Source organism: Pseudorca crassidens, chromosome 18, assembly GCF_039906515.1.
Source record: "Pseudorca crassidens isolate mPseCra1 chromosome 18, mPseCra1.hap1, whole genome shotgun sequence".
NCBI lineage: Eukaryota > Metazoa > Chordata > Mammalia > Artiodactyla > Delphinidae > Pseudorca > Pseudorca crassidens.
The window spans coordinates 78,766,885-78,779,734 of NC_090313.1; the positions used below are offsets into that span (position 1 = coordinate 78,766,885).

Genomic DNA, 12,850 nt, shown 5'->3' on the forward strand with positions numbered 1-12,850 from the left:
GGTGGTGATAGTTGCACAACAACGTGAATGTACTTGATACCACCGAACTGTGAGCTAAAAGATGGTTAAGATGATATGTATGTTATGTATATTTCACCAACTGAAAAATACATTTTTTAAAAAGTTTGCTTAGCTGCCACAGTGAGACAATAGAATACAATATTTTTAAACCAGGTTGTGTCCTCGAGGCCTGTGCGGAAACATGTAGAGCTTGAGCAGCTTTCTGACTCAGATAAGTGATTCGGAACGCAGCCCGTTGTTTGCCGAGCCGACCCGGTTCCCAGGACTCGCAGGGCGTGTCCGTCAGCGCCCAACACCAGGGACCCTGTCGCACCGCCTTGATCACGCCCCCCGAGAAAGCGGCTCCCGGCTCACCGCGACCGCCGCCCGGTGCCAGCCAGCCAGCCGCCTCGCGCGACCCCGGCCCCAGGCCCTTGACCCCCGCCCGGCCCTGGCCCCACAGGACACGCCCCCCCTTACACAGCAAGGCGATCCTGGTGCCACACCCGGCGGCGTGCCCACTCCCTCCCGGCCACTGCGCCCCGCCCCTACCAGGCCCCGCCCCTCGCCGAGGCCCCGCCCCGTCCCCGCCCCCAGCACAGCGCGTGGGCTCGGGGGCGGGACGGAGACTGCCTGGGTCTCGCGACACCGCGGCCGCGGGCGAGTTTTCGGGCCGCTGTGGGAAGCGACGCGAACGCGGCTACTGGGCGCTTCCGCAAAAATGGCGGTGGCGGTGGGCGGCGCGCGGCTGGCGGCCTGGGGCGGAAGGCTGCGGCGCGGGCTGGCTGCCGGCCGGCGGGCCTGGCCAAACTCCGGGCCCGTGGCGGCGGCAGTGGTCGGCGTGGCCCTGGCGGGAGCAGGAGCAACGTGGTACCACGGCCGCGTGAACATGGCGGCGCCCCAGGGCGGCCTCACCGTGGTAGCCCAGGTACGGGACGGGCCCCGTGCGGCAGCCCCGCCGCGCCCCTCAGTCCTCGGACGCCCGGCGGGTGGAGGGTGCGGGTGAAGAGTGGGGGGCTGGGGCGGACCCCGGCAGCCTGCGCCAGGGACCCGCGGGGACGGTGGGGGCGTGTCCCGTGGGCCCGGGCCCGCAGCTGCGCCCCGTGGTCCAGCTGTCCTAACAGGTGACCTTTTTAATAATAAAAGAGGCAATCGGCTGGTCGATGCTTGCCAGGTTTGATGGTCAACTGTCACGAACAGTATCACATGTCGTAAACCTTCATGCTTCCGCGGACTCTGAGTACCACACAAAAGACGTTTCTTTTAAAACTACCATGTTTGAAAGTAAAGGTCATGTTCCCTGGTTCAATATCAAATTGTCACGCAAAACATTTGAAAAAGAGTACTACTTTTTAAATATTTAAAGGACATTTTAATTCTTTTAAGTTTGTGTGAATATTTTTGAAAATTAAAAGCAGTATTCTTTTTCTGTTGGTTAGATTTACATTATGCCTTTCTAAGTGCCTTGAGTTCTGAAAAACTCAACGGTCATATACAACCAAAGAGAGGAAGGCGGGCCTTGTGAATTAAAGTTAGGTATTGACATACAGTATGTTTACTTGTATTCAATTAAGAGGCCACAGTGTTAAAACGGGCAATAACTCTCCCCCCATTCTCACACCAGTTCTGATTACAGGTGGAAGGATCTGTCTAACGGTGTTTTATAGTATTTTTGTTCATTTTGTGTCAAGCAGTTAAGTTTACTATCCATCTTGGGTTTCTCTGCCTCTGTTCTCAACCGCTTAACTCATCCTGTTTAATCTTCCCAAGAGTATCACTTTAACTACATGACATACGCTTCTTCAGAAACCATTAGTGCCTCGTGCTCCTAGGACGAAATCCACATTTTTAAATTTTGTCGCGCAGAGCCATCTGTCGTCACGCTCTGACCTAGCGCTCCTCAGACACACTGTCTATCAAAGGGGTTCACTCCGTGTGCCCAGAAATGGCTTCGGTTTTACCCCCTCAGCAATTTGTGGATTCCGGGTTCAGTCCATCCTTGTCACTGTTTTTGTGGCCCACTGCTAGCCTGTTTGTGTTTTCAATTCCTGACAGGACGCTAAAACTTTACACCAGTGTGGTGTTTTGAATTCTCCCCAGCTCCCTTCCCTCCCTGCAACCTTTGGTACTTGCAGCCCAGCTAAAGTAATACAGAAACCATTGTATGATCAGTGGGTTTACAAGGTCTGTTGACACAGCATTTGCTTGATCTGCTGTTGGACGACTTTGATTAAAACAGTGATTTTCGTCCTTTTGCCACCCCAGTGGACTTGAAGACGACCTCACCTTCCTCTCAGCAGCAGTGGCTGAATACAGCAGGAATTGAGGGGCCTGTAGTTTGAAAACTCCCTCCACCTCACTGGCTGGGGTAACATTTCCCTAAGAGAGGGCCTGTCAGTCCCGCCGCCGCCCCGGCCGTCAGCACCACCGCCGCTTTGGAGTCATGTGTGCATGGTCGAAAGCTGCTGAGATAGATGTGCTCTTGATACACTTTTATGTATTACATAGTTATTTTGCTTAGCATTGCAAGGTGGTACAGTCTTCCTGACATGGACTTAGTAATAGTGATAATGTCCTTCATTTTCAGTCATCACAGTAAGTGATTTTTCCAATAAAAATAGTGAATTTATACTCACTGACTCATACGCTTCAGATTTCCATTGTGACCAGCGCTTGCATTTGTGAGGGTCAGTCAGGAATTAAGGGTAGAATTCAAGCTCATGAAACAGCAGATATTTTGGCATTTCCCTTCTTTCTTTCTTCTTTCCACAATTATTGAAGTGCTACCTGTGTGCCAGGCAGTATGCAAGGAGTGGGGAATTCAAGACACGGTTCAAGTGCTTACAGTTTAGTGCGGGGGCAATTTTAATACAGGGCGATAGTGGTGGTAAGTGCTGGGTGCTCTGGGGGCACCTGGAAGAGCCCCTCCCACAAGCTTGTGTTCCTGAGCAGTGACCTGTAAACTGATGCCTGTGGGATGAATGGAGTTTGCTGGGCAAAGAGAAGGGGAGGAATACTGCATGCAAGGGAACAGTGTTGCAAAGGTCTGGTGGGAGGAGTTGGACTCAGTAGGATGAGAGCTGTACACGATGAGGTTCAGAACAGGTAGAGGTGGCAGGGAATCAGGTCATGAAGAAATTTTTATCCTGAGGACAGCAGGGAGCCATCATAGGGCTTCTTAACCTTCATGGTCCCCCAAGAATACAGGCATAGAATTCAGGGAGTCTTTGAATTTAAATAGAAAAAGATTACATTTTTGTTTTCTTTGACCTATAACTTAACATTTTCTTCAATTGTGAATGTAGGCAACTAGCTACAGAAGTATTAACAGTAACTGACAGTGTAACAACCTCAACCTCAGATCTTTTCCTATTCTGATACAGTTGTTACAGATATCTCAAAGTATCACTTCTTTGAAATTACAGTGCTTATTAAACATGCCACCATATCATGTTATTTAACGCATAAATCAAGAATTACACATATTACTATATTGCAGATTTGACTTGGACCTTTGGAAAGAGTATATGGAGACTTTAGTGAAGGGAATGGATTGAAAGTGAGGTCAGGAGCTGTTGAAATAATTCAGGAGAGAGTTGGTGATGGCTAAATTAGTGGATGAATTTGAAAGAAGTTTAGAAGATAAATTTGCAGAGTCTAAGTTGCAGGAGTCTTGTGTAAAATGTAATTGTATTGTTTCAGAACATATGCAGGTTCTCCCCCACTATCCAAAAGTAGAGCATTCCTGTGAAACCTTTTGTAAGCCGAAATGGCATAAAGTGAAGGAGCCGTTAGGACACGTCTTGCTAACGGATGCAGAAAATAAATGGAGATGAAGCACAGAAGCTCACAGACACAGTTCAGAGCTCTGGCATCTGATGCTGAGATGCTGAGTGTAGTCCCCAGGGCCGCTCTTGCTGCCTGGGCTGTGCGCTGCCCCTTTAATGGGTCGCTGAAAAACAAAGGCTGAGCAATTTTTTTGATTTTTGCCTTTTTTCGTAAAAGCGAAAATCTCCAGGTTTCTTTGGGTTAGCGGGAGCGAGTACTGTGTAGGTCTTTGGTGAATTTGGTGAAAGCGAAGTGGCCTGAAGCGGGGGATCCCTACAGGAGTCCTGAACAAGCGATTACATCTGGACAACAACATATTGCTCCTACAGATATCCTTTAGGGCATGACTTGCTTTAGAGCATGTCAGCCTGTCAGTTACTTGTATGTAAGCTGCTTCCTCTGAAACACTTAAGTATATTTGAAAACTGTTCTAGATTTTAGTATTACTCTCTTTAAGTATTATTATATTTGATTCTGGCATAGTAAAATCAGATAAATGATAGAAGAGAGAAGACAAAATTATTCTATTATTCCAGTCCATTCTGCCTTAAAAGGATAGCTGCATTCTTAATAAACCTTGGTATATTAAAAAATATAGAAAGTTATTTCATGGAGAAACAGAGCTCTAGAGTTTTCAAGTTGCAATGGCAAAATAATCTTCCTGCAGGAATTTCAATACTATGTAAAAGTTTTTTTGCTATTACTGTATTTTGCTATTGCAAGCTAGAAATAATATATTGGTAAACCAAAAACTGATGAAAACAAACATTTCCATATTACTAAGTAAATCCTCAATGGCATGTAAGATCAGAGTTAAAAGTAAAGCTTTTCTGAATCATTTTGATATTATAAATCCTTGTAAATAAGGCCTAAAACTGAGGGGGGAGAAAAAGTAAAGAGAAAACCATAAAGCCAAAGTTAAATGCATTACAGTTTGCAGGTGACAGCAGTGATAATATTTTATTTGTTCTTATTGATTTGTTGAATGAGTATTTCATTTATTCTCTAAATTTTTATAATTTTTGGCCTTATATTAATTTTCAAATTATATGTGATATTGAATATATGTTTCTCTGACTTCATAATAGGATTTTTTTGGTTTGCTTTTTAATGAAAAATTTTTCCACCATGTTTAAGGTAGAATTGTTTTATATAACCTAGTCTATAATACTGTATAAATGCTTTTTATTCTAAATAAATCCAAATTTTTTATTCTGTAGATTCATAAGTATCAGATTCCCTTTGATATGTTTATTTAAATTTGTATTTATAAATCCTTGGAAGCTTTTCTTAACATTTAATTCATTTTTCTTTTCTTTTGTAGAACTTACCACTCCCTGAAATTATTTTATCTACTTGTTTATTTTGTCTCCCCCAGAAGAATGGCCTCTTATCTTTTTCATCTCTATATTCTTGGTGCCTGAAACATTCACAGTCACACAATGGCACATAATAAATGTTTATCCAAAGAGTAAATAAATGAACTGCACTATGTAATGAAGTGACTTTGTCTAACTTTGGTTTGATTAGTCTTCGTAGAAATAATAGGCAGTTTCTAGAAATGTTCAGAATCAGCTCAGTTACTAAATGTCCTATGTACACTCAATTACACACTTAGAGTCATAGAGACATATGCCATTTTCCCAGTAGGAAACCTTGTAAAGAAACCTTCTAAGTAAATAAGAAACCTTGCTCCTTTCTGCTATATCCCAAGAGCCTAGAAAAGAGTCTTGTGCATAGTAGGTGTGCTAAGTATTTATTGAATGGGTAAATAAATTGATGAAATCTATAATGAAACAATAATTGGTATACCTTTGTCTCAAAAGTTTAAAGGTGGGTCCATTTCACCTATTACTGTGTATGATATTTAATTTTAATTCATATTGTTAATGTTTATATCTGTCTTTATACAGCAAGCTTTTGTCCGGAGCTATCACATTAAAAATCAGAATAAATTTTAGAATAAAATTAATTGCATTTTCATTCAAATTATTGAGATGCTTCAACTTTTAAACCTCAAGCCAATTAAATTATTTTTAAATTTGGAAAATAATCCTGACATATGCCTAAAACCAACTGTATTAATAGACACTATATTTTGATATTGTAGTTACATGCATGACACACACTTTGTGTAGTATTGATTACACTGACTAAAGATTTAAATACAACAAGGTCTGTCTGTTAACAACTGGCTGAATTCCTCTTGGGGAAGAATGGTTTGGGTTTGCATGGCCAGTGCTTCCCGTGAAGAGTCAGCCCCCTAAGGACGTGAGTGTGGCTCAGGCTCCACTGGTGAGGGCGGGCTGCTTGCCTGAGGGCAGGAGAATTTAGAGCACGCAGGCAAGTCTGGGTACGGGACTGGAAAGGGTGTGTTCTCTTACAACCTGTTGATCTCCCCACCTCCCACCCAGTCTAAAGTCTGGTATATTCTCAGGGCTTGGGCAGAGTTGCACACGGCTCCTGTGGTTTAAGCAGAGGCGGCATCGGATGGAGCGATGCCCAAGAGAGGCGGCTGGAGAAGGCAGTCCCTCCCATTCCCAGGTTTTTAAAAGCATTCCTGGAAGGGGTTTTTGTTTTGTTTATCCTTCAGTTTTATTGAGGTGTACTGTATATATTCAAGGTGTACAACTTGATGTTTTCTTTGTGTAACAGAGATCATCAACACAGTCAAGCTAATTAGCATCCATCACCTCATGAAGTTACCATTGGGGGGGTGGGGGGGTTGGTGAGAACACTTAATATCTACCCTCTTGAGGTCTAAGATCTAGACCTCAAGCATATGATATAGTATTGTATGTATGGTGTATATGTCATCATGCTGTCTTCTAGATCTCCAGGACTTATTCATCCTGCATAACTGACACTTCTACCCTTTGATCAGCATCTCCCCATGCCCCAGCCTCTGGCAACCATCATTCTACTTCGTTCTTCTGTGAGCTTGACTCTTCACATTTCACAGATGAGTGAGCCATGTAGTATCTGTCTGTCTGTATCTGGCTGAGCATATTTCACTGAGCATAATGTCCTCCAGGTTCATCCATGTTGTTACAAATGGCAGGATTTCCTTTTTCAAGGCTGAATAGTGTTCCATCTTGTGGGTAAGTGTGTGTATCGATATTGTCTTTATCCATTATCTGCTGATGCAAACAGGTTCTTTCCATAGCTTGGCTCTTGTGAATAAAGCTGCAGTGGCCCTGGGAGTGCAGATGTCTCTTAGAGATAGCGATTTCACTTCCTTTAGATACATACCCAGAAGCAGGACTGCTGGATCATACGGTAGTTGTGTTCATTTTTTGAGGGATTTTTCACAGTGGCTTCACCAATTTCCACTCCCACCAGCAGTGCCTGAGGGTTGCCTTTTCTCCAATCCTCACCAGCACTTATGTCTTGTCTCTTTGATAATAGCCATTCTGACAGGTGGGAGGTGATACCTCACTGTGGTTCTGATTTGCATTTCCCTGATGATTCGTGATCGTCAGCACTGTTTCATTTATCTGTTGGTCTTTTGTATGTCTTCTTTTTAAAAATGCTGATCAGATCCTTTGCCCATTTTCTAATCAAGGTTTTTTTGTTTTGTTTTTTTGCCATTGACTTGAGTTCCCTCAATATTTTGGATATTAACCTCTTATCAGATGTATGGTTTATAAATATTTTCTCCCATTCCATAGGTTGTCTTTGACTCTGTTGATTGTTTCCTTTGCTGTGCAGAAGCTTTTTAGTTTGATGTAGCCTTGAGAATTTTTGCTTTTGTTCCCTGTGTTTTTGGTGTCATATCCAAAAAAAAAGATCATTGCCCAGACCAATGTCAAGAAGTTTTCCCTATATTTTCATCTCATAGTTTTACTGTTTTGGTTCTTACATTTAAGTCTTTAACCCATTTTGAGTTAATTTTTGTATAAGGTGTGAGATGAGGGTCCAGTTCATTCTTCTGCATGTGGCTGTCCAGTTTTCCCAACACCATTATTTGAAGAGACTATCCTTTACCCATTGCGTGTTCTAGGCACCCTTACTGAAGATCAGTTGACTGTAAATGCATGAATTTACTTCTGGTCTCTTTTTCTGTTCCATTGGTCCGTATTATCTGTTTTTATGCCAGTACCATACTTTTCAGCACCTGCTACTTCTGGTTTTATTACTGTAGGTTTGGAATAGATTTTGAAATCAGGAAGTGTGACGCGTCCAGATTTGTTCTTCTCACTCAAGATTGCTTTGACTCTTCAGTGTCTTTTGTGGTTCTAGATGAATTTTAGAATTTTTTTTCTATTTCCATAAAAAATGTCATTGAGATTTTGATAGGGATTGCTTCGAATCTGTAACTCACTTAAGTCTGTTGCTACTGAGAGGGTGAGGACAGACAGTTGAGCTTCGGGTGTGGCAGTAGGGGAGTTGTTGGTAACCTTGACAAAAGGCATTTCAGTGAAATACTGGGGGCAAATTTAATTGGAATGTGTTGAGAGACTGAAGTGAGGAAGCAAAGAAAGTGAATAGAGATGCTTCTTTCTAGAAGTGTTGCTGTAAAGGGTATCAAAAGAGACGCTGGCTGGGAGAATGATATAAGGAGGCAAAAATTGGTCCAGCTCTGTGGGGGTGATTATAGGTGGAGGTCTTTGAGGAAGGAGGTTACCTGGAGTCAGACCCCAGGTAGAAGGTTGGGCTTTGAGACTAACGAGTTTTCCTCCTTCAACCTGACAGGAGTGAAAGCAGAGGGCATGGTTAACCCTACCAGCTGGCTGTAGACAGGAGACCCTGATGGTGAGCTGCTCCAGAAAACTAGGAGGTAGAATCAGGGAAACGTGGGCGGGTCAGAAGGGTCATAGCAGTAATGACTGCTGCCCGAGAGAAAACCCAGAGAGGAAGGGAGCGACGGGTTTAACACCGTTCATGAAGAACGAGAGCTTCGAAACAGTAGTTAGGATGAATATAGGACCACTGGCCACAAACTTCTGATGGCTTGCTTTTGGTGAGTTTTTCTAATGTAGCTAAAAAATATTACCTAACGAACTATTTTTAAGAAACCTTGGGCTTCCCTGGTGGCGCAGTGGTTAAGAATATGCCTGCCAGTGCAGCGGACACAGGCTCGAGTCCTGATCCGGGAAGATCCCACACACCGCGGAGCAGCTAAGCCCGTGCACCACAACTACTGAGCCTGTGTTCTAGAGCCCACGAGCCACAACTACTGAAGCCCACACACCTAGAGCCCGTGCTCTGCAACAAGAGAAGCCACCGCAATGAGAAGCCCGCGCACCGCAACGAAGAGTAGCCCCTGCTCGCCTCAACTAGAGGAAGCCCGCACACAGCAGCGAAGATCCAATGCAGCCAGATTAATTAATTAATTAATTTTAATGTCTAAAACAAAAGAAGCCTTGGTATTATGAGTTTAATGAGAAGAATATATTGCATCGTGGCATTAAATTTTAAAATTCTAAAATAGTAAGAGAACATCAAATGTGGTGTTTCTTTGATATTATTTAAATTCACATTTTGAACTCACATTTTGTGAGTACAACCTGACTAAAACAAATGGTGATCACAAATTTTAAATAAATAAAAGCAAGGAATGTGGATCATCATGTTTAAATAGTCAAACAGAAATATGTTAACTGGGAAAGCGATTTTGCAAGTGTCATTAGATGCAGGACTCTTTTTCTATTGCATATCAATGAGTATTTTAAAAGCTCAAATAATGTATTTAATGAGATGGAACTATTTTAATTTGCTATAAGAGCCCTAAACAATTCATAAAATTAAGTTGGCATTGCTTTCTTTTATTTCGAGTTGTCTGAGTATATTTGTGGTCATTATTTTTGTGAAAAGGGGAGAAAAGGACATTAGTAAGACTTTAGCAAGAGTAAAACAATAATATATTGGAGTCTACTTGGTTGGAGTGTATTTGTGTGCAGTGCATTGGGTTTAACGATAGTACATTTAAAATTGGTATGCCAAGGGCAATGAACTTTATAGCAACATACAGAAGTTTAATAACCGTGAAACATTGTAAGCCTAATGAAGACTAAAGCTTTCTTACAGCAGTACAGCAAGAATGCAAAGAAGTTTTTATACTTTATTGCCTCAGGTAAAAATGTCTCTGGAAATATATAAGTGATGACAAAGCTTTGATGTTAGTAAACCCAAATGGAAGTCAAAAATCAAAGTGTGTAAATGGCCAGATTATGAAAAAAAAGATGACAAAGTTATACCCTCTAATTAGATGTAATTTGTGCTTTTGGCATAGCTATTTGTCCTGCATGAATGAGAGGTTGTCTTACTTTCCTTCCTTGTGTGATATGACACTCTTTCTGTATTTTACTGCACATCTGTGGAGGTGCTTCTTGGGGAGGGGGGACAAGGGGGCCAAGAAGGGAAGAAAAACAAATTGTAATGTAAAAGCAGAAGCATTTTTTAATCTTTCCTTTTGCAATTATATTTATTTAGCTGAACCTGAGTAAAAAATTACTATTTACTCTTATTCTATAAAGCATATGTTCTGGTAGATAATGCATTCAAATTAATGCTTTTGTTACTGTGAGTTTGGAGTTTTATGAATTGTAACAGTGCATAAACATATCCTAAGCCATCAATAGTAGAGTATATGAACTTAAAATTTACAGTTTAAAAAGTGGTAAATATTTGGTAAAGTAAGCCATAGCAGATATCTTCTCTTAATGTGCTCTCCATAAAAAAGATAGTTAAATGTTTCAGATTATAAATAATTTCAATATAGAAATAATACTTAGTGGATCCTATATTTAAGCACACCCTAGTCTATATAGAAACTTTTCACTGACATCTGTGAAAGTTTCATGAATGTGTGGTACGCAGAATAAAAGTTGTGATTACTCTCCATTAAGAAGAGTACAGCCTGTACAGCCTGCCGATGCAGGGGACACGGGTTCGTGCCCCGGTCCAGGAAGATGCCAGGTGCCGCGGAGCGGCTGGACCCGTAAGCCATGGCCGCTGAGCCTGCACGTCCAGAGCCTGTGCTCTGCAACGGGCGAGGCCACAACAGTGAGAGGCCCGCGTACCACACACACAAAAAAAGAAGAAGACGACGAAAAAAAAAAAAAGAAATACAGCCTTATAAAATCTTCAGTTTATCCACATGTGTATTGTATGAGTGATGTGCCTGTGGTAGCAGTTGTGCAGCCTCAGTGTTTCCTGCTACACAAGCATAGTTCCAGGAGGCTCCCTCCTCTGTCCTCATCACTTGGCTGCTGTGTGCCCTAGACATGCAAACCATTTTTTAAATTAGATAAAATGAACCTTAAATAGGAAAGCACAGTGTTTTTCCACAAATTGTTTTATCAGTAGATATTCCAAAGCAAAGTATGATTGGCTTAGTCTATCTGCTATTTGGGAATATCAGTCATTCTTCTCATTTGCTACTATGCACAATTAGAAGATTATACATAATAAGAAATTATAAATGGGGTTTCTATGTTTTTGAGTGTGTGCAGAGTATAAATACCAAGAGATTAAATCACACCATTAGGTGTTCTAAAGACAAAATCTTTTTCAGTTTAAATTTGGTCATAGTTGACCAATTAAGAGCCAGCTCAGATCAGAAGCAGATCCCTAGTAGGGCTTCTGCCTCTGTTCAGACCCACATTGGTGGGGAGTTCTGGAATGCTGGGATTTGGTCCAGGGCTGAAGTCAGGGTCAGGAGCCTGCTCTTGTGGTACATCCTGCTCTAAGTGCGTGGCTTCGGCAGCTGCCGAGGAGAGGCAGTGAGCAGCTGAACACCTCCTAACGTTCCTCCAGTGACAGTCCCGCTTGCGCTGAAGTATGATGTGAAAGGCTGAGCTCCTCTCGAGTGAGCTACTTTAGTGAGCAGCAGGAGCGGGTGGTGATAAGGGAACATTGCGGTTTAACCAGGAACTGCTGCAGTGGAAAGACGACAGTGAGGGTTAGCCTGTGAGCCAGACACACTTTTCTTTCTTAAAAACTTAATACTAACCATATTTTATTTGTAATTGAAGCTTGACTTTAATACTGCAACTGTTTTGTTTTTAAATTAGGACTTTGTATTTTATTAGTACTGCCATTAGGCAGTGATTAAATCCGTCTTCAATTACAGTCATGAAAAGATTGCTCCTTAAAACCCTAAAGAAATGCTGTTTTATTATGGTTATTGAAATTTCTTGAAATATATTAGGAAGGGAGTTCCAGCTGTTGGCTCTTTCTTAATTCTTAAAGATTACTTATGTTGGCTTTTTTCTTATTGAGATATGCATATGTTATAGAAAATTTAGGAAAAGTGGCAAAAAGAAACACATAAGAACCATTTTGCCTCTTCATGACTTGAAGAGACTAGTTACTGTTAAAGTTTTGGGTGTTGTATCTTGAGTGAGAAGGTTTTGATTAAAACTTATTTAAAACTTTGCAAGGCAGTGTTAAGGTATTAACAACTATCGTTCTCTCATGTTATAGAAATATAGCCAATGGCTGTGAAGTTAAGAAATAAGTGTGGGGACTTCCCTGGTGGTGCAGTGGTTAAGAATCTGCCTGCCAGGACGGGAATAAAGACACAGACCTACTAGAGAATGGACTTGAGGATATGGGGAGGGGGAAGGGTAAGCTGTGACAAAGTGAGAGAGTGGCATGGACATATGTACACTACCAAACGTAAGGTAGATAGCTAGTGGGAAGCAGCTGCATAGCACAGGGAAATCAGCTCGGTGCTTTGTGACCACGTAGAGGGGTGGGATAGGGAGGGTGGGAGGGAGACGCAAGAGGGAGGAGATACGGGGATATATGTATACGTATAGCTGATTCACTTTGTTATAAAGCAGAAACGAACACGCCATTGTAAAGCAATTATACTCCAATAAAGATGTTTTAAAAAAAAAAAGAATCCGCCTGCCAATGCTGAGGACACAGGTTCGAGCTCTGGTCCAGGAATATCCCACATGCTGCGGAGCAACTAAGCCCATGCGCCACAACTGCTGAGCCTGTGCTCTAGAGCCCACGAGCCACAAATGCTGAGCCCATGTGCTGCGACTACTGAAGCCTGCGTGCCTAG

General features: G+C 42.2%; 1 protein-coding gene across 1 annotated transcript in view; it reads left to right on the forward strand.

Annotated features, from left to right (window-relative positions):
* The first annotated feature begins 683 nt into the window (after window positions 1-683).
* MICU2 (mitochondrial calcium uptake 2) overlaps window positions 684-12,850 on the forward strand; it is an 84,690-nt gene continuing 72,523 nt past the window's right edge. Inside the window, exon 1 of the mRNA XM_067713754.1 lies at window positions 684-928. Within this exon, the coding sequence (XP_067569855.1) occupies window positions 722-928 (207 nt within the window). The 5' untranslated portion in view covers window positions 684-721. The remainder of the gene's footprint in view (window positions 929-12,850) is intronic.